Source organism: Semicossyphus pulcher, unplaced genomic scaffold (assembly GCF_022749685.1).
Source record: "Semicossyphus pulcher isolate SPU_LCO1_2020_fin unplaced genomic scaffold, fSemPul1.0.p SCAF_12, whole genome shotgun sequence".
NCBI lineage: Eukaryota > Metazoa > Chordata > Actinopteri > Labriformes > Labridae > Semicossyphus > Semicossyphus pulcher.
Window position 1 is genome coordinate 13,628,566 of NW_027211626.1, and position 27,737 is coordinate 13,656,302.

The window sequence follows — 27,737 nt, forward strand, 5'->3', positions numbered from 1 at the left end:
GGATTGGATTAAACTGACTGGTGGATGGAGCTAAAAATATAAGCCTCTGTAGGTCGTTAATATGCTAATAGATGTGGTAATCTATTAGCATGTTGTGCCTAAGGTACACTAGCTCTATATTGTAGTCTATAGAATCTACAACTCTGTACTTTAGTACCAACTGTCCCATTTAACTTGTTTTATGTGTATAATAAACAACATAGGTGATACAGAAAGTTGGGATATTTTTAATTGGCATTTACTTAAAGATAAATTAATTAATTGATGTTTATTTTTAGTACAAAGATGCTGCACTTCGACAGATCGCAGTAACTCAGTTTTATCCTGCGGAACTGCTTCAAAGTAGATTTACCAAGAACCTGACCTCCACATGTTTGACTGTGACGTACAAAAAGAGGAGGTTAAGTTCACCGTCCAGTAAATCAGATGTCAAACTTTGTGTTGCATTTTCACTGTAAGCAAACATCCAGATTAACAGTTGCCACACATTTTATCTGAGTTGTTATCGAGTTGTTATCTGAAAAAAACAACTGTGCTGATTCACTCCTCACTTTCCACTTTCCTTTCTCTTCCCTGGGGAAAGCTTCCTGGTTTGTTGTTGTGCCCACAGCTCTGAAACCACCGTTCATTTTCTACCTCCACGTGAGGGGAACAGAAACTGTGATAATTCCCTGACAGCATGGATTCATGAGGAATAACTCAGGTCTTTGGAAACTTAAAAAATGATCTGATTCTGCTCGTTTGGTTTGTGTTTTTTTAAAGTCTATTATAAACAAAGGTGAGGAGTTAACTCTCCAAACTTTTTACAGGTTCTTCTCTGGGTCATGTGCTGGCTGACTCACAGGTTTGGGATGATCATTACGAGTTGATGGTTGTGGAAGCGGTAAAAGAAAAACTCCACAGTCATCAGCACACGGGAAACCCCAGAACAGACAACTGGCCCGATGCGTTGTTCCAAATCACCAGGTGGGTCGAGATGAGCAATCCTCAAAGTTCCTCGCTGGCCAAGTCTCTTACAACACAACATAGGATGGTCAGAGTACAACGCACGCTGAGAAACAATCTGAATCTCTCCTGAGATCATAGACTTTTTAAGTATCAATGAAGTAGAAAGAACTTTTACATTTAAAAACATTTTCGTCTGCCTGGATAGATGTTAATAATTACATGTATTCTTTTTTTTAAGATTCTTTTTTTGGCCTTTTAAGCCTTTTATTGAGAGAGGGCAGTGGATAGAGTCGGCAAAGGGTCGAACGCAGGGCCATCACATCGAGGACTGTGTAGCCTCTGTATATGGGACAAGCGATCTAACTGCTGAGCTAAATCAGAGCCCAAATATTCACTTTTCTCCCAATTTCAAAAGTTAAATTTTGCTTCCACACATGAAAACTGCATCTGACAAGATTCTACCACTGCTTTGTTACCATTTTAACACAGATGCTGTTTTACATTATTATATTTGAGGAGTGATAGAAGGTAAGTGCAACTAATTTAGAAGAAGAAGGTATACTTTATTAATCCCCAAGTTTTTTCACTCTGTCAGTACAAACATGCACAAACAGGAACCACCAGACATGCATTAATGAGAGATGGAGGGGGCTGCACATGGACATACGCCCCGAGCAGTTGGGGGATTTAGTACTCTCCAGTTACCAGCCCCAATTCCATACTTGATCTGTACCAGGACTTGAACTAGCCACCCTCCGGTTCCCAAGCGAAGTCCCTACAGACTGAGCTACTGTCTACCCCATTTGTCACTTACCGAAGTACTGACGTAACAATGTAGAAATCTGACACTTATTATACTTGTTCTCCACTACATTTAAGAGGGTTAATTGTACTTTTTACTCCACTACATTTATTTGACAGCTATTCAGATACTTAACAATAAAACAACATTTTCAAAAATATTTAATAAGGTATAAAAAAATTGGCTCTTGGACCAAATACAACCCTAAAATACTATTTACACAATCATGAAAATTATATTGTTATGACAGTAACAGGGTACTTTTATTTTTAAAGTTTAACTTCAGCTGGAACTCCATACTTTTACTTAGTAACATTATAAATACAGGACTTGTTCCTACTGTTTAACATAAAGGAACTAAACACTTCCTCCATCACTGGCATTCTGAAAACCGCAGAGCTATTCACGCGTATCACAACTTTTACAATTATGCAGTGTTTAACAGAACAACAGTTTAAAGAAGTTCAATCTATTTATACTGGATGTATTCTTGTAATAATCACGCTGCCATGATGTGTGTTCACAACTTAGATTTGGCCCCGGGTTCCATTTAAAACATCAAAAATAACAAGCATTTGCTCATAATACATCCCAGAGACCACAAAAAGGCTGTTCTGCAGTTATGATGATGCTACTGACTCTATTTATTCTTTAATAAAGGAAGCAGAGGTTAACAGCAACATGTTCAGGCACATCATGGCCCAAAGAGGAGTCTGAGTCACACTGACTGGTCATAACCTTCACAATGTGAAAACACGCTGACATTAACCTTTGTTCATTCATGTTACTGCACTTTTTTGCAACATCACATGTCCTGTGTTTTAAAAAGAATGCTGTGATCTTGTGAATGTGTTAGTGTAAATGTCATATATATGCCTTTGTCACATGTCCTCCTCTATCCTCCCCCTGACTTTCTTGCTTTTCTCTAACTAAGAAGAAATCAAGCATCATTTAGATTCAATTTCATCAACAATATAGCTTGTTATAAGGCGTATAACACCCCGGCATACTTTCCTCCTCTCCTTAAAAAATCAGGTGGTTTCTGATAATCACATTAAACATTAACATCCTGGTACTTCACATAAATCTATAAGCTTCATACCTATATACGTCCTCCAGAGTCATTCGTCTCTCGTGTTCTGACAGTGCGGCCCGTCCCTCACAGTGACTTCTGAACCCAGATCATTTCCATCAGAGCCCCAAAAGCCTCGGGGGCCCCGTCCTAATATGAGGTGGCGGGGAGAACCCTGTGGAGAGAACTGTGAAGGGCAGCATCTCAACGTTCTTCTGGCTCCTCTTCTCAGTGGAAAGCACCTCGGAGGCAGATCGAAACCCTCCCCCATTAAAGAGCAGGTCGCAGAGATTTGAGTAGGGGTAAGGGGTGACATTGATTCACATAGTTTGATTGTCATGAAACTCTTTTCTTTTTATTTGAGGGAGTGGGGGCAGTCATGAACATACACCCCTAAAAGTTTAGCTGGAGTAAGGGGAGTGAGAGGCATGTGGGTTGGACAGGTGTAAGATGAGAGAGCAGATTTCCTGATCAAGCCTGACCTCTAGTGGCAAACATGCAGCAACACAGAGAAGTGTCAGCTAGTAAAAAGGCCTGCTGTAATATACTGCATTATAAATATTTAACAATAAGTGTGCATGAAAGAAAAATAGTGTGGTTTTGCAGTCTGCAGCGCCGATGTCTCTATCACACTTTAAGTTGCCAGAATGTCTCTATGAAGTCCTTTTGTGCAGGAAGGAGACGCCCCACCTTTCCAATAAAATTGTCAGTTAATGTCACCGTCTGACTTCATCAGGTTTTGTTTGTTGATGTTTTTGGCCTTTGATCTTATTTGATAGGACAGCAGAAAGAGTCGGAGAGTGGGGATGACGTGTAGCAAAGAGGCGAAGGTCGGAGTCGAACCCAGGGCCGCTGCGATGAAGACTGAGCCTCTGTACATGGGGAGGCGCGATTTAACCACTGAGCAAAACCAGCGTCCAAACTAATTTTTTCAGATATATAATGCAAACAAAGGCTGGAGATTCATAGTTCGAACCCCGGTTCAGACGTAGGGGGCCTCTCTGTGTTGAGTTTGCATGTTCTCCCCATGCGGGCCTGAGTTCTCTCCGGGCGCACTGGCTCGTTAGGTTCCTTGGTGACTGTAAATCGCCCCATAGGTGTAGGTGTGAGTGTGAAAGGCTGTCTGTCTCTATGTGTCAGCCCTGTGATTGACTGGCAATCAGTCCAGTTCAGGGTGTAACCCCTCCTTTCGCCAAATGACAGCTGGGATAGGCTCCAGCACCCCGTGACCCTGAACAGGACAAGCTGTATAGATGATGGATGGATGGATGGAGGGATAATGCAAAGACAGAAGGGGGACTTTTTTTGAAGGGCTCCAACCAGGAAGAAGTAATGCTAAATTAATCATGATCACACTTAAACACTTAAAACTAAACTAAAAAGGTGTGCAGTGCTGTGACTGATGTGTCCCTTTAGAGACTTACCTACGACGAAGACATGGAAATCATCAATAACTACAAAATCACAGTAATTAAAATGTTCAAGTTGTTACATTAATCAAACTGTTGTTCTTCCATTAGGTCATACATGACACAGCCTCATGTACATTCCTGATAGTTAACGAAGTACTACATGAATGAATTCATGCTTCTCATGATGTAGTATATTAGTCACGATCATTTTCTTTTCTTATTCCATTACTCATCTCATGATGTAAAACAGTAAATTCTCTTTAACTCCCTAATAATGTAAGCAATGAATCAGCAGCAGCGGCCATTTCTTTGCACAATGAGTTTATTTAATTTTCATACTTTAAGTTCTTTTTTTTTTTATAACTTACATTTTTATTGAGTTTTCACATGTGTACAAGCAAAACAGCACAGCAAACAAGGCACAAATCAAAACAACAACAACGTTAACAAACTGTCTGGAGATGATTCACTATTCAGTTCACTATTCCATTTAGCATTTGTTCTGTAGGTGTCACGTCTCATCTAAGTATTCCATTTTTCCCAATTCATTCTCTTTGATTCTCAAAAGGTATGTCAGTGTTTCCATAACATAGATTTCCTGGACAATTTCCACCCACTCTTCCTGTTGTGGGGCATTGACATTGAGCCAGTATCTTGTGACCGCTTTCTTACCTGCTGCGAGTAATACTTTAGTCAGGTACAGGTCTTCTCTCATTACTACCTTCTCAATATTCCCAAGATACATCACTGGACAAGTATTTGGGATTTCATATCCCAGGACATTTTTTACAACTAAATTAACATTTTGCCAATATATCCTAATTTTTGTACAGTTCCAGAAGATGTGTGCATGGTCCGCTAACACACTCCAGCACAGTCTCCAGCTGTTTTGTTGTATAGCGAGTTGCCTAGATTTTCGTTTTGGTGTTATAAAATAGCGAGTTAAGTTTTTCCAGCAGAACTCCCTCCATATTAATGAATTTGTAGATGTACATTGTGTCTCGCACATGTGGTACCATTCCTCCTCTTGTGTTTGGACCTTTAGTTCTGCTTGCCATCTTGCTTTTATATAGAGAGTTGATTCCCCTCTGCTCTTTAAGTTCTTTTGTCCCATCATACTTCTTACGTAGGATTTTGAATGCAGGATTTGCATTCTTCTGCTTGTAATGAAGTATTTATAAGATCAAAGTAGCCGATTGTTACTTTTACTTAAGTAAAGATTAGGTATGCTTCTTTCTCCACAGCTATAAACCATCATTTTTGTAGTCCTGTAATTCATGTTAATGGTGAAATATGATGTCAATTTCTTCTGTTTGATAATGTGAGAAATCTAAGCTGAGCAAGTTTTGCACAATATTTTCCCATAGGTTTGGATCTTTATCTTTACCTGTAGTCGCTAGAGGTGCTTCAAGCTTGAACATGTCAATCCTTCTAGAGAACAATGCAGGCATTTCTACACCGTGATTTACTGTAACGTAAAATGAGACAGACACAACAAGGGCGGAGTGCAGTATCTTCTGTATCTTTTTCTTGTTAACTTTACACTAGTTACTCATTCTCCCGCAGTCCTCTCCCTCTCTCTGTATTTCTCACCCTCTTGTCATTTTCTCTCCCGGGCGCTCTTTGTGTCTCCACTCCTCTCGCAGTGAAACCAGAGCTGTCAGCACACGCTGAGCAAAGTCTAATTCTCACTCAGGCCCTGTCCCTGGGTGGGGCTCTCTGGGTGTGTGTGTGCAGCTCATAAATCATGAGTCACATCTGTGGATCATCTGTGTTTTTCATTAACTACGTTCCTTTGTGTGTGGCGACAACCATGTATGAAACCGTACACAAACTGGATACAACTGGAGTTTCTGCCTGATCGAACAGACACTGTAAACAAAATGCTCAAACTGCCGAATAGATTTGGATTAAAATTTCTGTAAATTTTAGGCGTTTATATGATATTTATTTTGAATGTTTGTCTGCCGTGGCTCCTGAGAAATGCGATCATGTTTGGGCAACTGTAGAAGATGGGTTGTTATACGCACGTCGCGTAGGTGAATCAAAAAACAGCCTCCAAACATGATCATGGTCACTGCATTGCACAAAAAAGAGTCAGAAAATGTGACCTCTTCAAAAGAAGAAACTTTTTATTAGATAAAAATACACAGACTACCAAAAATAATCAATTTGAACTACAGCAGAATGACAGCAGGGTGACTTCCAGGAGAAGATGAACGTTGAAGACATCCTCTATGGTACAGTTTAAACCCATGATTCCCTTGAACTCTTTCGTGTTATCAACACAATAAATTGGTCTTGTTTGGGCCCGAATTTGGACGCGGCATGAGCGGAGATGCAGCCGATGACTGGAATTAAGCATGAGTCAGTAAAACCGGACTGACCGGTTTGAATATTTAACACAACGCTGAAGAGGCTAAGGCACAAATTTATCACACAGTATGTCAGAGGATTGGTCTCAGTGTCACATCAAAACAAGCAGATGGTTATCAAAATAATCTTTAATAGATAAATGATTGGTCAAATATATTTTAATCTTTAATTTCTCTGAACAAACTCTGTAGAAGGACATCTTTGAGGCAAACACAGTATTAGTCTCTATTGTTCCCTTTAAATCAAATGCTTACATCATTATTAAACAGAGTACAACTTTTTTTTGTAAGACTAATGCAAATTTCTTGATGTTTTGGCCATTTCAGCCACATACGTTTACAAATTTGCCCTCCTAAAAGGTAATACTTAATAAAAGTTTGTGTCAAAATGGAAACAATACTCAACAATGTCTGTGAAAATACACCGCTGTGTCTACTTAAGTGTTTTTATCATAATTTGAGTTCAGGACAGATGCAAAGACAGCAAAGCAAACTCCCACAGTTATAACCCTATTTGGTAGTACATTAAAATTCAAACGCATTGAGATAAAAAGCAGGTTAGAATTATTTAAAAAAAAGCATAAAAAAGGTGCAAACACTTAAACTACATTTCTATTTGTAGTCCGGTTACATTCAGCATCCGAGTCCAAGCTTTCTTCTTCCCTCACACACAGCAACATAGAAGGAGAAAACACACACACACTAAAGAACTGCAAAAACTAACAATAACACACGAGAAGATATAAAAATGATTAACCATTCCTTTTGCGTCCTAGGTTTTTACGATTTATCTAAAATAAATGAGGCTCAAGCAATGCTTTACACATAATTACATCCCTTGGGTTAAGTGCACTTTGGTGATCTTGCATTGAGAACGGCAGGTAAAAAATACAGATAAAATGAGGAATATGTTTCACTCAAATGCAGAATGTGAAAAAATACAATGGTAAAAACCACTTTTTATGATGCAGATTTAACCTAAAATAGAGGTTTTTATATTCATCACAGTCCACCTCCAGAAACAATCACCCCTTTCTTCTAACTTTCCAATGCCCCACCAAAATCTACTTAAACTGAAACCATCGTGGATCTTTGGTGACACGGTGCAGCGTAAAAATGTTCAATGGCCAGCACAGATCCAGCTCACAGTGACGAGTGGAAACGGTTGTAACTGGATGTGTGTATGTGCAGGTTTTTGTCTTTAAGCAGAGGTGTAGATGTATTTGGTCTTGGCCATGCCGGACAGCTCGTCCTCGTAGCGCGGCAGGCAGCAGAAGAGGATGGCACAGCCGATGCAGAGGATGGTGGCGCCCCAGCCGAAGCCGTACGCCCAGGTGTAGTAGTAGTTGCCCTCGAAGATCATCTCGTTGAATTTGCAGGGGTAGATGATCAGAGCGATGACCTGGAGAACAACTGCAGAGAGAGAGACAGAGAGGTGAGGTAAGGTGAGTAACACACAGACACTAACAGCAGAGTGTTAAAAATGGTTTCACACGAGTGTGTTAGAGTTACATCAACATATCGACATCTGGGTTATCGAGGTGACTCAGTCTTTGCAGACAGTGATCAGATGACGTGAAAAACGGCGCTGGCACTGATTGGTGTCATCAGAATTTCCAGACAGATTTTGGAGAAAGGTGCGACTCTGTGATGCACTTTTCTGTGACAGTTATAGCGTTCCTTGACGCCCTGAAGCTAAGGAGGGCAGGTGAGTCAGTCGTGATACTTCATCTAAACAAAACACTTTTTATTAATCACACAGGGCTGGTTTGAATGTATGAGAAGAAGCCTCACAATTTATTATTAAGTACTTATTAATTATCTTATTAACTTACAAATTATCTGTCTGGCTTTTTAGGTTAAGTGTTTCACCACCGAGCCGACAGGACTTAAAGGAACACACTGACTTAGTCGGAGCCCATCCTGTTGAAGCCCAGTGCCAAATTTCTCTCAAACTTCAGCGCTGAAAACGACACTCAACTCCCTCCGGCACATTTAGAGCCGACAACACAATACACATGATTTATGACAAGCCGCATTTTTTTGTGTGTTGGTTGTGAAGTCTGGCTCCGTCCCATGTTCTCAGACTCTCTCTGCTGTGAGTCAGTCACATAAACAGACCGAACCAGCTGTTCCCATGGAAACGTCACACCAAAACCTCACCCTTGCCTCCTATAGTGAAAGCCTAACTAACTCTCCGAGTCCTCTGCTCTTTTTCATTCATACTCCCTCTCCTCCTTTTCTTCACACATGATCATGTTCAAACTCTTTCTATTGGATTCAGGTTGTGCTTTCACGCCCGCTGTCCCTTCAAAGTACTTCCACTTTCCTCTCCTCTCACACACACTTTTGTCTCCCTGTCTGATTTTAATGTCTCATATTCTCAGTCTGTTAAAACTCTAATTCACACTCTCAAATCAGTATACACTATTTTTTGTGCATGCAGCAACAAGTACTGAAACTTGTAATATAGAAGGTTATGGTTATACTGCACATATTTACTGATTTAAATCATCATAATTCATTTTAGACTATTTCATTCAGGCAAACTTCTTGTACGGCCGCTCATGTTTGGAGGACATTTAACGCTCAAGAACTTCTCTTATGATCTCTCATTATTTAAAGTTTAAAGAATTAGGTTTCAAAATGTTGTGATATATTACTTTTTAATTCATAAACAGCATTTGTGTGTCTAGAAACAATGTCCTGACCAATCAGTGTTATCCTCGGGCCTCACTGTGAAGGCACCATTTCTTCAGTTAGAATGAAAACTGTCCAGAGACAGACAAAACAAATATCTCTCAAGACCTTAAACCTGGTGGTATTAAGCCAAGTGGAAAAATATGTACCCGTTTTTAATTATATTATCCTGAGGCGTTCAGTGAAAGTGCAGAACTCACACATGCAAGTATAAACATGTTGTCAGAGGATGGAATATCAGGCACTGTAAGACCGGAGGCGACTTTGTTATCAGCGACAGTGAATCTCATTTATGGTTGAGGGTTGATCTTTATGCAGTTAAAACTGACTTCACTTTCTTTTAAAAAACAACTGAAATTGGGAGATTTTGGTCGCCACACTTTAGATTTAATTTAAAGATTTTATGCAATGCTCTCCGTTTCAGCACCAAGCATTTCTAATTCATTCTCAAACTGGTTCGTATTCATACCCGCCAAAATTGGGCATTACCATGCGTATTAATGTGTTCGTGAGAGTGTATATCTTACCGACGATGATCAACAGCCCTCCAATGAGGGGCAGCAGGCTGATGTTGAGCGAGCAGCATAGAGCCACGCAGGAGATGATGAAGGCGATGATGAGGATGAGGAGGCCGATGATCATCAGAGCAGCGACTGCCTGGGCCCAAGCTGGAGCACAACACAAACAAACATCCTGTTAGGTACAAGCTAGCAAATGGAAGAGACTCGTAAAACACCTGAAGAACACATTGAAAACATTTTTTTTTGTGTGATATATTTTTATACAAAGTTTATATTCTCCCAAACATATGACCAGACAGTGTTTTTTGTAGTTAAAATGCTGATACAACATTATTTTACAGGAAGTGCCATGTATCTATAAAGGCAGGGAAAGATGATTCTAGGGCAAAGATTGTATAAAAGAATTGGATGTAGCCTCCTGGGTCTGAAAAATGCTGTTGTGCCTTAATCCTCATAGAAGTCTATGAAAAAACGACCCTACTTTCAATTGATTAAATACCTCAGTAAACATTTTCCTGACGAGTTTATGGTCTCATTTGTTAGTTTAAAGTCTTCTTTAACACTTTTGTAAAATATGGTGTCATTTAGAGTATTATTGACCTTAAAGAAGAGTATGCGTGTGGGTGTGGCTAACTAGTCATTGACAAGTCACTAGCATTGTGACCTGTCAATCAGGATAGAGGCGGAGTGATGTGTATCCGCCCACCTCCTTCTGGCTCCAAATAAACAACCGGTCCAGAAACTAAAGGGTGATGTTGCGTAGGCTACGTCTACTTATTTCATACAGTCTATGTTCTAGAGTCAGTTTATTAATAACAGTTATTTACACAGTTTTTACTTCATTTTGTCCTCCCGTAACTTCTCAAGGCCAACTTATTTCCAAAAGCAGTAAAGTATAGTTCAGTGTCCTCAGTCTGTTGCACATCTCTCTCTATAGCCACTAACAGCATGAACTCATAACCGCACATTCCTAAAGTAAAGTTCAAGCTGATATCAAGAGAGAGAGAGCGAGCGGGGGGGTGGGGTTGTCTGCTTGCTGCACTCACCCGCCGCACCCTTAACAGCCCTTTTACTCTGTTTGTCCCTCTGTGACGCTGTGAGGACTTGGCCTCTGTAATTACAGGAGGTTGTAGAAGAGATAAAGTCTAAAACAGGCAAGTGTGATCATGCGTGGCTGCATGTGTGAGGGGCTTGACAGATTTTAAGCGTGCTGCACTTTGTGTAAAGCATCAAATGTAAAAGAAAAACCCTTCTTGTAATGGAGCGGTTGCCGCTGCGCTGTATGTAGAGACGTTTTTACAGTGTATTATAATCTCAGTTTGGATGCTTTTTGTTAGTGTTCTGTTTATTGTGTTCTGAACAAGGCTTCATGTTAGCATTCAGGTCCATTTCTACTTATACACTTACTGATAAAGCAAACACTCGTACAGATAATCCTAAAATTTTTCAATATGGTAAGACTGCAGTCAACCCTCTGAGTGGTTTAAACACGTCACACCCAATTCCCTGTTACTGGACAACACCCTAAATTATTCATACTTCTGTTTGTGTGTGTGTGTGTGTGTGTGTGTGTGTACAGGTAATGCCCTACCCGCCTCAGCCTGAGGTATTTCTATCATCATGCACAAACTGACACACACCAGACTAGTTCAACTGGTTCAATTTTCAGCTCTACACATAATAAAGCTAAGTGGCGTTCAAGCACACTAACGACACAGTGCTGCCTTTGGCGGATTCATTAACACAGTCCTGTCAGGACCCGAATAAAAATGATTAAGACTCATCCTGAGCGTTTTAATCTTGTTACTAGAGTAATGATGGCACAGAGCTTAATAGTTTGTTTTAGTTATCCTTCTTCAGATAAGACGGTTTATAAACGAAGCACGTGGATGATAGCAGCAAGCCTGGGAGAGTCAGATTTTCCCACCAAACATAAATGCAACATAGGGCTAAAAAACGTCATTTAAAGAAGGAAATTAGCTTTCTACACTGTAAATATCACTGAACATTCAGTCAGATTATTTCAGTTTAACGTATTAAATTGTAATTCTTTAAAAAGGAGCATAAAAATGTACAAATAAATGCTGAACATAATTAGCTTAGCTCTCCAGCATGGTGCGGTTTCCTGACACACTGCTATCATATCTGTGCTGTTGTGAATTTAATTTGTCTTCAACTTTGTTAAAGAAACTAACAAAAATGAAATTTACTTAAAGGGACAGTACGCTATTTTTGTTGTAGGGATCTTTCAATCAAAACAATAACAGAAGACTTTGTTTGATATCTTCGTTAAGTAGCGTGGGATCATGGGAAATGTTGTCTTCATTGTTTCACCAGCGGCAATGCAGATGAAAAATCTATCTCAGGCAGGGATCGTGTTAAGTGTCAAAGTAAAGGATTAAATATTTATTTGTATCGTATCATTTTATTTTAATAAAACAGCTGTAACGTTAGCTACGTAAAAAGATTGTTAACTTTCTTCCTCGCTCTCCGGTCAGGTGTGTCCCTTGTTTTTACCAGAAGACAGGCGAACACATGAAACGCGCCATTACCTTGAAGAAATGTGCCGATTACTCTGGGTTTGATTACTTCTATACACTACAGTAGTTTAAATGTGCATATTCATGGTCAAAACAAAGGACAGAAGGAGCTCTGCTTGTTGCCGTCATGTTAAAATTCTTAAAGTCAGCTTAGGTGCTTTCAAATGTTCTCTTAACGTTCTTCTTATTGAAACATTAGCAGATGTCTGGAAGCCGGGGAATGTTCTCTACTTAATAAACACAGTTCATGAACTAGAACTGCCCGTCCCGATCGCTCGTACTCAAAGCCATCCTGCTGTTCGACATCTGTTTCCTTCCTGTGATCAACAACTAAACAGATTAGGCTTCGCTGCTACACTTACTGAATAGGTTCTTATCTGTGGCTTTTACTTTGAAACTATATGTTGAAACACACTTCGACTCCCACGCGTGTTGCATAAAGCCCTGACCGTGACAAATGTGTTAGCTCTGAGGTATTCAGGGCAGCGTTGGTTTTACAGTCAAGGATAATATTCATCAAAAACCTCGTAGAAAAAGGCTTTCATGCAGGGAACGGGGACCAGCTCGACTCCCTGCACTTTCCTTGAAAACATTTTAATGGGACACCTGCACAGCCGGCAGCTTTTGTTGCTGGGAACACAGTTTTAGTGTTTTAATTCAAGTGCTTTTTAGGTAACTACTGTTTGGTGGAAAAAGAAAAGCTTTCAGTTTCCTTGTTAACAAAATGTGACAGGAATTCGGCCGGAGAGATGCGAGAGAGGAAGTGAAAGATTGTGGTGTGTTTAATCGTGCAGGAGTTGGCGAAAAGGGATAAAATCTTCAATGATGGCAGAAAATGAAGGGTTTAATCATGAATTGAGTAATCTTTCAAGAAAAAATGTATAATAATCTGTGATTTCAGCTTGTAAAATGTGAGGATTTGCTTCTTTCTTTCATCATTTATGACAATAACTGGAATAACTTTGGGTTTTGGAGTGATGGATGGAAAAAAGAGTTGCCTTTTAGCTTCACCTTGCTTTAACTGGTACAACAAATTTCTTATTGTCTTATTATCTATAACGTCATAACCTTGTGCGATGATTCACATTAAACCAGTAATTACCTGCCCTCCATATGTTTTGCATGTCATGCCAAAACATGAAACATGTTTGTTCCTGTAGTTCACAGGAAAGCCGAGGCCTTCCCTTCTGTACAGGGAGCGGCCTTAAAACAATGACAGGGACACTGTTTAGTCTGACGCCAATATTCACTGCATCCTGCGGCCATTAAACTATTCATGTTGTGTTTGTTTCCTCACTTTGCAGTTCAACAACCATTCCCCACAAGTATCTGGGCCAGAGCTGTGACACAGGAATGCTCAGAGGAACCTCGAGGCAAAAATGTAGCCAAGATTGAGCCAGTGGTGTTCTGGCAGCTGCGATGGTCTTTTGTTTAACTGTGTCGGTCCTGCTGAGAGGGAAAAAGGGTCCAAAACAGAAGCAGCGAAGGCTTCACATAGAAGGAAAGTACTTGAGCTAAAGAGGAGTAAATGACAGGACTCACTGCCTTCATAACTTTGAGTTTTGTTAATATTGAAGTTATCTAACTATCTGCCAATTTTTAAGTGCCAGGAAACTGTGAAAAATACATCATAAAATCCCTGAGCCCAGTTTGACATAATTCAATATCCTTTTTTTTCTGACAGTGGGAAAAAAACCTTCAAAATTCGGTTTAAGATCATGTAAGACCAAGAAAAGCAGCAAATTCTCAAAACAAATATTTGTCTATTTTGTTTGAAAAATGACTCCAATGATTAAACAAATACCAGAATATCTGCTTATTAATTAACTTAAGTTTGTAAAAGTCTTCAATCTCCTTGATGTCAGGATTTGACATCAGCACTGGGGTTATGTAAACTTAAACTGTGTGAAGTTTCAACAGCCACAACTAGCTTATGTAAAATATAAAGGAATATTTAGGTCATAGGCGCTTTGATTAAGGACTCAGCTGTTTTTTATGATACTGAAATTGACCAAAATCATCAATGAGACTAAGGATTAAAAAGTGTTGAAAGAGAAGTTATGTTTTGCAGATCACAACACAGAGGAGCTAGGTGCTATTAGCCTCGACTTCCATGGGGTCTGATAAGGGCTACAATGCAGTCTTTGTTTGTGACTGTGGGTGTGGAATAACACTAACACAACCTGAGGAGGAAAGAGAGGGAGAACAGTAGTCTGCTTTGTTACAGTTATTGTTTCACATCCTTTCAGAGCGTCTGTGTGTGTGCGTCACAAATATCCTGCATCTTTGGTAGGACCTCTAACACCAACGGGAAAACTCATTAATGTAAAAAGTCTTACAGACAGCTATCTTAAAATCTGCTTCTCATCCACCTTTCTCTAGTCGAGGTCCAAACTATTTAAAATATTCATCATCTGCTGCAGGTGTTTTGTCTATTTTTGTCTTAAAACTTGTTGAATTTTGCCCCCAAGCAGACGCAAAACTGACAGCACTCTGAGCAGTTGCAGCTAAAATGGTGCCGTAACAGTGGAGTATTAGTCCCAGCAAGGTGAGGCAGACGTAATAGTTACAGTGGTAAAAATGTTCTGCTTTCACGCCTGTAGAAAAAAATAAGATTAACAGAAAAAAAGGAAGACTTCATGTATAATAAAAGAGCTGTGATGGCTGGGAACGCACCGCCACTGTCTGCCTCATAAGATTTGATCTGGTGTATTATTATTAAATCATTCTGATATGACACTGGCCTGCAGCTCTTATTAAAATCAGTATTCATATTAAAGTCAGATTTAGGATAAAAATGTGCTCTGTCTCCTGGCAGTAGCAAAAGAAGACGCTACAGGGAACAGAGCACAATCTTTCAGTCGTATAAAAATGAAAAATGATCTGTGTCTTTGTTTAAAACTTAATCGGTCTGTCTTACAAATACTACTATTTTCTCTTCTTTAACGGTGTTTTGCCCCTTTGTTGTAGTCGACAGTACTTAAGTTTAAGGTTTTCTATTATGTGATATTGGCCTAGAGGATACATACTAATAATTAAAAGGAGGCAGAATTTCAGGAACTCTCTCCTCCTGGAAAATACAATGTAAACTTGAAGAAGAGTATGTTAGGATTTTTACAAGCACCTGAATGTAACCTCCCTCTCTACTGTATTTGCCCAGGCTGGAGTGATAAAAGGCCAGTTAGGACCAAAGTTCAGACTCAATGGGAGGCTTGCAGGCCTTACTTTCCCTCTCAGTCTGGACTTTATAGCTACTATCAGAGGTCGAGTCCTTGCATAAATGTTGAATTTAACACCCAAGTGAGACCTACACTGAATAAATTCACATTATTGGCAGTATAAACTATATATTTCCTCTATTTCGTGCCATTTAATCTACAGTTTATGGTCCTCCTCTGTGTTTATGTGCTGTATCTGACACTTACGGTGCTCCATGAGAGACTTGCAGTCCCAGTTATCATTCCTGCCTCGGCACTGGTCCCACATGCTGGCGTAGTGAGACTTGGCGTCCTCGTCCTCCACCCATCCGGACGTGGCTGCGATGGCGATAATGTCAAAAATAATGGCGAAGAGCAGCAGCAGGGGCACAATCCACCTGCACCGGGGGTAGGCGATCCCACAGCGGAACATGACCGACGATAGGAGCGTGTGGAGCGGGGAGCAGAAGAAGGACAAAACGAGGGCTAGCGCGGTGAAGTCCGTCTGAATAAACAGCGTCCTGTTCGTCTTTTAGCAAAGAGAGAGTTTGTCAGAGGGTGTGGTGTGGATACCAGATATCAGCCCCACCCGAGTGTGTAATGCAAACCTGTTTCGGGACCTGAAGGCTGGGCTTGTTTGGCTGTGAGAGCTGAGTCAAGCCCAGCCCCATTCACCGTGTCATATTACACCCACAAACTTCACTCGCCTGGTTTACCTCAATCCTGACTCACATTAACGACTTTTTAAATCACAAAATCTGTTATTATTTTAGAATATGGATTACAACAGGTTGTTAAGGGGTGGTCTGTGATTGGTCAGAGTTTGAGAGGTGAGGTAGAAAAGAGAGAAATAAGACGGATTGTGAGATGACGCAGTTCATAAAGTCGCCACAGGAGGACAGCCAAGCTCATATGATACTGTACATAATAATTTAACGTCTCTGCTATAATTCACTGTACCCTCACTTTACAATGAAGGTCCATGTATACTTTTGACCACCATGTGAATCTGAGATGCTGTCTTGTGCTTGCTAAGGGTTAATACTCACATGGATTCTGTGGTGCAAGATGGAATAAGTTAAAGTTACACAATGGTAAACTCAGGCTATTTGATGGGCAAGGTTAAAAAAACATATGGTGGTTTGTATGGTATTTGTTACATATATCTGAGAATAAAATACTTTGCTGCATCAATGTTGTCCATACACTAAGGGTCACAATAGCCTTGGAGAAAGGGAAACAAATCAGGAAAGACACTAGTAGCCTATGATCTTTTGCCCTACTGTAATGCACTTTTTAGATTTGTCTAAGTTTAACTGAAGGTTAGTATCCATGTTGGGGTGTATAACGTATGTTTTATATTTATTCTTTATTTGTAAAATATGTTAATAGTAACGTATATGACTGTTGTGAAAGGTTGTCTGTCTCTATGTGTCAGTCCTGTGATTGACTGGCGACCAGTCCAGGGTGTACCCCGCCCTTCGCCCAATGACAGCAGGGATAGGCTCCAGCCCCCCGCGACCCTGAACAGGATAAGCGGCATAGATAATGGATGGATGGATGGATGACTGTCATTTCTCTTCTTTAGCTGTAAAAGTTACATGGCCACAGTAAAGTAATCTTATTTTATCTCTTGAGATACACAAAATAAATGGAGAAACAAAGTGCGGTTATTTGTAAACAGGACACAGGAGGACACTGAGTCCATTTAAGAATGTTAATGAATAATGTAAATGGAATGCTATACTGTTCACGGTCAGTATATCTTAACCATATGTGAACACCTCTTAGAGATTTTTCTGTTTGCACAGCAACACAGCAAATCATGTGACGGTTGACATCTGGAGACGATGAATAAATAAGCTGCTCTGGTGATTTTACAAGGTAACGCTCTGATTCATGAATTCTGTTTAAATAAAGGTGATGCAACATCTCATCACAAACTGTGAGTTCACAGAGGGTGTGATGAAGGACGTCAGCAGATGACACACTCAATTCAAATGTAAATAACTGTGAAGTCCACAGTAGGGAGACAGAAGTCAATGAAAAAACTGTCAAATGTCACAATTTATATTTGTATTTAGGTTGGATGTTTTTTTTCAAATAATGAAAGTAGTTGCTACTGTTACAAGTTAGATGTAAGAGATGCAACTATACTACTCAGTGTTAGTTTAAGTACATACACAAGCAAAATGTACTTCAACTATAAAAAGTTAAAATACTCACAAGGCAAAATGGCCCCTTTTAGAGATTATACTTATACTTATTGTGTTTTTATATATATATATATAAACACAATATAATAATTTGTAAACTAAGGTTAATACCATTATTACCATTTATGATAAACGCAACAAAAGAAATGTGGCCTTCAGGGGCCCTCCTGTTATTTTCGATGCAGGGAGCTTTTTATAACTTTATCATCCAACCTAGGTTGATCTACTGTAATCAGCAACTATGATAATGCATTGTACCAGAGTTAGCTTAAAGCTAATTCATCTGTCAAGGGAGTGCGGATGAAAATTTGCTTTAAGCTAACTGTGGTACAAAGCATTGAATGGAAACATTCATGTTTAATAATGCACATGGTCCCTTTCAAAACAAATGTTAAGTTAATGTTCTGTAGAATCAGAGTGGCTGGAAACCACAGAGATGAAATTAATAGTGGAGTAAAAAGTACAATAATTCCTCCTGACATGTATTGTAGTACAAGTTTAGCAAAGCATGGATTTACCAAAATAAAGTAGAGTAGAGTACTTGAGTAAATTTAAGTTACTCCTCCACTCCGCCACTTGAGTGAAAGCTATATCCGAAAGACAAATTCTGAAATAAATAAAAATGAGGACTCCGACAATTGTATTCTTTTATTTGGGCTGTTGTAGCCCAAGCCACATTAAAATAGAACAATGATAATATGATAAAAAAAAATAACTTGTATACATACACATGTATAATTCTGCAATGAGGACATTTGAGGCAAAAAATATAAAAGATTACATGACAATAACAATAACTAATTTTTGCATGTTTGTACTGAGGTTGTCACCCAAACAGCTTCACATAAAGCAGGGAGTCAAAATACTGATTCTTTGGCATTAAAAAAAAAAAAAAAGACTACAATGGTTTGAAGGGAAACGCCACAAAAACACCTCAAACTGAGGTGATTACCTGAGTGCAATTTCATGTTTCAGTCTTATGATTTAGATTTCTATCATGTCACAGAGTTATAACCATCATTCAAAGCTTACTAACAGTTACAGTAAGGAAAGGATCACTTTGCATTAACTAATAAAGGGCCGCTTCTCTCCGGCACCAAAGATCATAAGTTTTGGTCATTCTCACGTGGTGCTGATTCAAACTGCCTACTACCACAGGATGGTATACTTTTACAATCAGTTAAACTTCCTGTCTGGATTCACAGGAAAGTTGCTCTTCGTCAAACTGAGCTTATGTCAACACTTGTCAGCTAATATATCTCTCTGTCTTCCTCTCTTCCTCTTCTTGCCTGTTCTCACTTCCACTTAAAAAAAGACTCCAGGAATTACATTTAGAAAACCTACCAGAGGAAAATTTCCAACTAACAATCGTCTTAACTTTGTCTCATCAGACAAAAAAAATCAGCTTCTTATCTGGAGATGAATTATTTTCTACTATCGTCTCCTTTGAGAAAAATATAATAAATCATTATAAGACAAATATGCTAAGTGCAAAGTAGCATAATGCTAAATATATTTGGTGGATCACCATACACGTGTGACACATTCATGTTGGCAAGTTTTGGTGACCCAATGACCCTCACTCTAGCACCACCATAAGGCCTAGAAAGGCATCTGCTCTACTAATATGGCTCTTGTTTAGAAGGCAAATTAAATGTACAATTTGAACGAGAAACAGAGATTTTTATATACAACTTGTTTGACCCTTTTTTGGATCGAGGAGAGAAAAGTCTGAACGGATAAAATACACAGAATTGATGCTTTAATTTAACCACAGAGACAAATGTCTGTGGGGTGCAGGCTTATCAGCCAAGCAGGTTTTCTTTCGGATCTTACAGTTATCTGAAGAAAGGATTGCATTAGGAAGGCTAAAGCTGAATTTTAGTGGTATAAGAAAATAATCTTAAAAAATCCTACTGATGTAAAATGTAGCTCAGTTATATCCAGGAGTAATGGGCTGGTCAATGAAGTGCCTCTGAACTTCCTCTGGGCTTATGTAAACAGTAGTCTGGCTTCAGTTCCTGTTGGTGCTGTGCAAGGACCACTTTCAATCGCTATTATCTGTTAACATGTGACCACATCAGGATATTATTTCACTTGGTGTTTTAACTCCTTTTTCCTGCTCTGTGTCCTTCTTTTTTCTCTGCATCCTAAAGTTTTAGCACGGCATGATCACGTGCACGTGGTCACGTCCCAGCACTGAATAAATGTTGGTCATGTAGAATTTAAACTTCATCCCCTTGAGACTGTAAGAAAACAATTGCCTTCACTTTTCTCCACTCATTCACAACTAATTAATTCCACAGAGTTAAGTGCATTGTGAAAATAAAACAGAAAGCAAGCATTTCCATTTGGTAATTTTAACCAGTCCAATGTAACTGTAAAACTAGTTGTAACATCTCTCCATCTACCTGAGCTGAATCGTCAAAGTTCCAGGACAGTGCTGGTCGTGCTGGTGCTGCTGCTGGAGGATCTGAAGTCCTGACATATAACAACCAACCTGTACAAGTTCAGTACGAGCACCAGGAAGTTCTTGATGGTGAAGAAAACCAGCATCTGGTGGAAGACGTCGAAGTAAGTCATGACGGTGAGCCTGACAACCAGGAAAGGCCCGTCCTGGATGAACAAGGCCTCCACGATGCTCCATAAGTCCGTGCTGTGTTTTTTCAGAAAGGACACGTCCTGGGCCCCCGGGTCCCTCTCACTGTCCGGCTTGTTGTTCACCACTTTTGAAAATAAAGAGACAAAACACAGGAGTTCAGTGGTAGAATGAAACATCATTTTATCACTACATATTGGATCTGCTGCACATTCACTCTTTACACAAGTTTCTCCTGTTATATTTGAACTGGTCTACTAGTCATTTTATAAAATCTAGCCCTGGCCTACTTGGTACACTCACTTTTGCTTTTGCTTTCTGTCTGCAGGGCTGCAGACCTGGTGGCAGGCTAATCAGGATTATGGGACACACCTGGCACTGGTGTGTCTCATGTATTTAAGCCAGAGCAGCAGCCAGTCTTGGGCCGACCTCCTCTCAACACTCACCTCTGCGTTGCTCTTCGTTTGCTTTTCTTTGTTTTTACACCACAACGTCCAAGCAGCACTTTCCACTCATCCACGCCACACACAACTGACTTTTACAGATTATTCATATCTACCTATTTGTTAGTTTTGACTATTTTTGTTGTAAATAAATTACTTTGTTAATTAGTATACCCCTGTGTCTCCCTTTTTGTCTCAGTCTAAGAGCCGGGCTGTGACAAGCTAGCAAGCTAGTTCCATTTGAATGGCCACCTGCCTAATATGGTGTACGTCCCTCTTTTGCCGCCAAAACAGCCTTATACAGTAAGTCCTGTCCTATAAATTGAAGTTGTTGAGCAGAACATTGTCCAAAGTGTCACGCTGCCTCCACCGGCTCGCCTTCTTCCCATAGTGCATCCTGGTGCCATGTCTTCCCCAGGTAAGTGACGCAAATGATGTAAAAGAAAATGTGATTCATCAGACCAGGCCACCATCTTCCATTGCTCCATAGCTAGTTCTGATGCTCCAGTGCCTGTTTTAGACACTTTCAGCGGTGGACAGGGGTCAGCATGGGCACCCTGACCGGTCTGCGGCTACGCAGCCCCACACTCAAACTGCACTGTGTACACATTTCCAAATAACTTTTTTTTCATCTATCTATCTACCTTAACTACTTAAGGTATCATTTAGGTGCTATGTTCCTTTATATAGGTTTTTTATTTAAAAAATGACACAGAGTGGCACCATAAAAACCTTCCATACTTTATTCCTTAGGGACTCAAAATTTAGATGTATATCCAAAAGTCAAAGTATTAAGTATCGACAAATCACTCAGTCACTCAAGCTACTAGCGGCCTGTTGCTACACTGCCCAATAAGTTTATTTGTTACTTAAGTCCCACCTCTGACCAGGCAAATAGACAATCATAGTTTAGGATTATGGGGTGGCCAATCAGATTTCAGGGTGGGCCCATACCACCCCAGGCCTCCCCCTAGAAATGCACCTGCCCCACAAGAGCTGCAGTCTCTTAGATACTCTGACCCAGTCGTCTAGACATCACAATTTGGCCCTTGTCAAAGTCGCTCAAATTCTTACTCTAGCCCATTTTTCCTGCGTCCAACACATCAACTTCGAGGGCAAAATGTTCACTTGCTGCCTAACACATCCCACCCACTTAAAGGTGCCACTGTAATGAGATAATCAATGTTTTCACTTGACCTGTCAGTGGTCATAATGTTATGGCTGATGGGACTATGAGACTGTACTGCCGGGGGTTTTGTTTTGGTGATGGTAAGGGGCATTTAGTGGAAGGATGTGACTTAGTCTGAAATCGCTGGCAAATTAGCGGCTTTTATGCACAGTCTACATCCAGTGAGTCAGACTTACCATTACATGAAAACTGGGCGTACTATGGGCTGATAGAAATCATGCTACAACACACACTCACATTTTTTTAACTGCCTTTCCATAAGGAAAAAATAAACCTTGTAACTCAGATGTTTGAACATGTGGAACACATATGTCAACACTTTGAGTTTACGCAGCATTCAAACATACTGGGGGTGACTGCAGGTTTACACTAACAGACACACCCTCATGAGCGGACACACACTGTCCACAGTTCTTTTGAAAAGCGCTGAGTGCTCTAAATGCACTTCATAAGTAAAGCTACACATAAAAGTAGCATTGTTAAGAAGCACATCCATTTGTAAATTACTTAAGGATGGATTATGAATAACTGACATCATTAATGGCGGATGTCTTTTCCGGGAACGAAGCTGCACTGTGTCCGATCACGTTGTAATGTCTTTTCATGGGAAGGGTTTACAGTCTGTTCTTTTCTCTGTGTGAAAAGGGCTTTTTCAGGATGATGGCCTTCTCTCATCAGCTCGTATGTGTCATTTTAAATGTAATTATGTATAAAATGTTGGAATGGGTTTCCCCCAAAGGCTGTCAATGTTTATACAAACTCTCCAAGTAAAGCACTTCCTGTGAGTGATTGCTTTTAGAAGAAGCTTATATCTGAAAGTAGGGACTTTCCTATGTATCTGCTAAAAGCTGTTGTGGTATATTCAAGGGAAGGCTTGGGAAGTGAAAACAGATTGTTGGGTTAATAATTTGACAAAGCTGGAGATAGAGGAGCAGTGTTTACTTACAGCACTGGCCCGGACGCTGCTGACTTTTCTAATGTTTTGCCAATTTCTAAACACACTGTTTAGATTGTCACTCCGTGAAAGGAGGTGATGCACAACAATACACGGCTGTAAAAGCTTAAAATGCACACAAGTTTTAGGCTTTACACATGAAGGCACTGACCGGCCAGATGTAGAGGGAACTGCAGCATGCTCCAAGTCCATACAGCTAGGATGATGTAGACCAGCTGGGGACTCGTCTCTCTGCAAAAACACAGGAAACACACAGTAAGAGCCAGTCCCATGAGTTTCGGTAAATCAGTGGGAGGATGCTTTTTCTGTTAATACACTGAAACATCAAAACACTTAAGGGATGTGATTCCGGTAAGACATATAGCAGACATACACGTACATACAGAATAAAGGAATTCACGATCAAAGAGAAGAGTGTTAAACGACCTACTTGACATCTGCAAGCGTCTCACTAGTAAACTCCAAGATGTCCGCGGCAGTGCCGACAAAAATTAAGAGAAGCTGCGATAGCTCGCCGCGTGTGACGCCGCCGCCGAGGGGAAGAAGCCACTTTCCCACGATGAGGAGGATGAGCAGGATCTGATGAAGCGCCAGGATCCAGTCGTTGGAACAGACAGCTGATAACGCCTCGTTAATGTTCTGGAGAAGGGAGAGAGAATTGAAGTTGAAGTTGGGAGTTTTTCTGAGACGCTTGGACGTCTACAGCGAGGAATCGTCGGGTCATCTTGCTAATAGTAATTGCTACGTTTCTGGTTCATATCATTCCAGCAATGAATCCAAGCTGTTGATAAAAAAAGGCTTGACAAGTTTCTAAAACAGCTGTACGTTTTGGCAAATGTTAATAAAAGGGCATGTAGGAAAACATTATGACACTTGTAAGTAGAACATATTGATGTGTTTTATATCATGGGCTTTGTTGACAATAAGACACATATAGAATATCAGCAGCCTAAGCCTTTTAATGGCTCCATTATGTTCCCCAGCTTGAACAATGGTTTTGTAACTGAAACACAGTAAAGGGCTGAGGCCTGCAGCCAGCTTTTGGAGATTTGCCCACCAAACTTTAGCCTTTTTATTCCCCTGAGCTAAACGGGTGTGGTGGTCCAGCTGTTTACATAAATCACTAGGAATGCTCTGCTCTTAATGTTATCGGTCAAACTGTTTTCAGGCTCCTGTTGTTGTAAATGGCACAATTCTGTTATTTAAATGAATGTGGCAGTTTATTTTAGTTTTCATGTAGAGGGTGGTGCCAATATCTATATAGACATTAGTATGCTATGGTTAACAGGGACGCATAAAAGAGGCCCCAAAAGCAGATTGTGACCCCCATAGTAAGTAAGTCCTATAAGGCAAACTTATCCAAGGAGTGAGAGAGAATCAAAAGTTCAGGAGAAGGTCCAAAAAACTCTTACCACTTGGAATCGTTGGGCTAATTAGTTACAGGGGAAGCTAATCAGGCACAGTTGACACTAATCAGGGCAGGGCACACAATCACACAGAGGAACAGGAAGTGAAGGGTTAGAAAAGCAGTGAGGTGAGTATCACAAAATAAAACAGGAAATGTACTGAACGCTGAAATGAGCAAAAACACATGGGGCAAAACTTCACCATTTTTATAATCTATTAGCATTGCAAGTCTCTATGATGGCCTTCTCTGATCAGCTCGTATGTGTCATTTTAAATCTATCAGGATAAACTCTGTCTCTCCCATTGGTAGATTCTTTATTAATTAATTAACCACTGGGGCTACATTTTGCTTTCCAGTACTCTGATGTTCATGTTTTTCTTCTCAGAGTTAGTCTTCTCAGGGAAAACCCAATATAAGGACCGGCTTATTACCAGATAGAGGGCTTAGAAAACCACCTCACACAATCACAGTTACTTTAATATATATATATATATATATATATGTATATATATAATATATATATATATATATATATATAATGTATATAACATAGAATATCCAGCTGAACAGTAAAAGCCCTGTGTTGTGATGTGTGTCACACTGTTTCCTGGTCAAGAGCAGCGACTTCTGGGGGGTTAATTGCCTGGCTTCCCCACATCGATGAAGAACAGAGCTGTGATAAAGCTGAATGAATGAATTTGCAACACTGAATGGAAAACAAAAGTAATTATAAGCTACTTTCCTAGGACCTACTTTTTTGTTGCTTTAATTTGGAACGTTTGGTTAGTTTCACTACTCCAAATACTCTGTATGATCTATACTGCAGTGCAAGTACTTTCCAAGAATCATCATAAAAAAAAATCCTTTCTCACGCCTGTTTATTCTTGTTCTTTGCTGGCATTTCATAAAAGAAAATGTGCTCTATGATGAGAGTCGAGTGAAGCAAATTAATTTTTCAGTGTGTCACTCTTACCTCCAGGTACTTCTGGTATGTGACATTTCCCAAGGTCTCGTTCAGAGTGATTACTCCGCGAACATTCTTCCAAGAGTCAAGTCTTCTGCACTGAAGACATATGAAAGAGTTGTTTAACAGGCTGATTTTCACAGACTGTACTTGTGTTTATCACTGTAATTAAAGCTTAAATGCCTCAAGTGTAGAATTAAATGCAGTGTTTGATGGATCAACAAATAAATAAAAGCATGATGTTGTTATGTTTGGCGTGGGGTACCTGGTGGACGTTGGCTTTGTCCTGCTGGTGGTGGAGCTCCAGGATCCAGATGGAGGGGATGATACTGATGAGAAACAGAAAAATAGGAGGCGAAAACCTGCGAGACAACCAACAGAATCTATGAGTAAAGATTCATAGAAGACATGGATGTAAGGCAAAGCAGACAAAGTCCTTGACGCAGTGGCCCTGGGTTTGACTCTGACCTTTGGCCCTTTGCTGCATGTGATCCCCACTCTCTATTCCCATATTCACAACTCTATCCACTGTCCAATCAAATAAAGGAAAAAAATCTGACGTACTGTAGGTCTATTACATTATTTTTTATGGTTTGTATGATTTAAATGACTGCTGCATTAAAGGAGCAAGATCAACAAAAGAAGATGTCAAGATAACAGATTATTGTTTACAGATTAACTAAGTATAGTCATGGAGGAAGTAGTTGAGTCCCTGGAGCAGTTAGGGGTACCACCCCATCCTCACTGTCCCAGGACCTTTTGAACAATAGCAGCACAGGGACATGCAGGATACGGGGTATTTAGGGAGATGGGGGAAGGGATGAAGGCAGAGAAGATGTCAAAAGCATAATTTATTTCAAACTATTAAGCAAAGAAAGAATTTGAAAACCAGAAATTTAAAAATACTTCCATAAATTTGCAAACATAATGTAATTACAAATACATTAATAGACGCTGACATGCATGCATCCGATCTTACCATTTGTAATCTTTTCCCTTTCGCCTCCTCAGTGTTACGACCATTTCAACCACAAGCGGTAGAAATAGGAAAGTGAGGAACCAGTAATTAGAGACGTCCTTAACCCGTGTCACCCTCCAGACCCCGGTCAGAGAGACCAGGATAAATAACGCTCGGGTTATAATCGCACACAGAAACTTGAACAGACCCATCACGCTTGCTCGCTGGTTGCAGGTCGGTTTCGGTGCACAGAAGCTGTCCCGTTATTCCTCAAAAGTTAAGTCCGAGTGAGCCGGTGAAGGCTGCCTCCACAGTGAGGGGGAAAAAATATTGGATGTAGTTTTTCGAACAAAGTCCCCAAACTTTAAGCCCCGCCCAGACAGACAGTCCCATCCTGTCCTACCTGACCTGGGATCAGATAGTGGAGAGTAATGGCGCAGCTATGGAGTCGAGAGGCTGCACTTTAACAAAGCAAGCTGTGTCTCATAGCTCATTCAGAATATGATTTATGATCTGTGGGTGACTCCACCACAAACGCTGTGAGTGTACAGGAGAGGGCAGCATTACATCATGCGTTCATTTACCAGGAATAACAACAGCACTTCCTCTGCTGGGTGGCATTCTAAGAACATCCAATTTACGACCACAAACTGGACCGTAAAGTAGACTAACGATAAGGTTGCACGTTCATACTTTCAATATATATCGTAGTTTTTCCATTGAAATCACCTTGAAGTGAAAATAATAATAACTGCATTGCAAGTAATAGATATGAATTAAAATGTAATAACAAAATAGTACTGACGCAAAATGTACTTGTAGTATGATAAAAGTTAAAAGTTACTATATACTATCTTATAAGTTTATTATTTCTGATTTACGTATGTCGGCTTCAAGCATTCTATATACATATATATTGATTTATTAATATTTAATTTACAGTTTGATTAATTTAAGTTAATAAACTGTTACAGTATAAAATGCATATTATTACATATATAAAATAAAATGTACTTTTATATTAGAAGCAAACGTGCTGTCAAACATGTATGGCTGTCAAAAAGATTTAGCTGAGTACAAAGTACAATATTTCTCCTCGTAGTCGTGTAGAACTATAGATTGTAGTAAAATACACATTTAAATACCATAAACTGAAAACTGTGCACAGTGCTTGTGTTAATGTAGCCCTACTTACTCATATTACAGTTCTGCAAAACTGTGTTTTGGGAATTCAGACATTGAATATTTCTTATCCCTTCTTACGTAAAAGTTTTTTACATTTAAAAATGTGTTTATTTGTTATTGTTGTGACATGTTTCTATGATCCACCTTTGAGGGCAAAAGGTTGACAAAAGAACTATAGACCAGAATACACTGTAATAATTAATGCATACACTAATGAGTAAATTATGCCTATATCCTAGCATAATAACATCAT

At 39.8% G+C, this 27,737-nt stretch overlaps 2 protein-coding genes across 2 annotated transcripts; both read right to left on the minus strand.

Annotated features, from left to right (window-relative positions):
* Nucleotides 1-6,348: 6,348 nt before the first annotated feature.
* perp (p53 apoptosis effector related to pmp22) lies at nt 6,349-16,187 on the minus strand. Its single transcript, XM_069658878.1, has 3 exons — nt 15,796-16,187; nt 9,837-9,977; nt 6,349-8,022 (listed from the first exon to the last, which is right to left on the minus strand). Exons 1-3 carry the CDS (start codon nt 15,998-16,000, stop codon nt 7,811-7,813), a joined length of 558 nt encoding a protein of 185 aa, XP_069514979.1. The 5' UTR covers nt 16,001-16,187; the 3' UTR covers nt 6,349-7,810.
* A 4,020-nt stretch (nt 16,188-20,207) lies between these two features.
* Nucleotides 20,208-26,511, minus strand: LOC138588756 (transmembrane protein 26-like). The gene is made up of 6 exons (XM_069659009.1): nt 26,321-26,511; nt 25,607-25,703; nt 25,351-25,440; nt 23,400-23,608; nt 23,121-23,200; nt 20,208-20,509 (listed from the first exon to the last, which is right to left on the minus strand). Exons 1-6 carry the CDS (start codon nt 26,509-26,511, stop codon nt 20,208-20,210), a joined length of 969 nt encoding a protein of 322 aa, XP_069515110.1.
* Nucleotides 26,512-27,737: the final 1,226 nt, after the last annotated feature.

Coding starts and splice junctions, on each gene's coding strand:
- perp (XM_069658878.1), bottom strand. CDS start 16,000: ATGTTCCGCTGTGGGATCGCCTACCCCCGGTGCAGGTGGATTGTGCCC. Junction 9,978..15,795: donor CAAGTCTCTCATGGAGCACC/GTAAGTGTCAGA, acceptor GTTGTGCTCCAG/CTTGGGCCCAGGCAGTCGCT. Junction 8,023..9,836: donor AGGGCTGTTGATCATCGTCG/GTAAGATATACA, acceptor CTCTCTCTGCAG/TTGTTCTCCAGGTCATCGCT.
- LOC138588756 (XM_069659009.1), bottom strand. CDS start 26,511: ATGGGTCTGTTCAAGTTTCTGTGTGCGATTATAACCCGAGCGTTATTT. Junction 23,609..25,350: donor CATACCAGAAGTACCTGGAG/GTAAGAGTGACA, acceptor TCCCTTCTCCAG/AACATTAACGAGGCGTTATC. Junction 20,510..23,120: donor GTTCCCTCTACATCTGGCCG/GTCAGTGCCTTC, acceptor TATTTTCAAAAG/TGGTGAACAACAAGCCGGAC.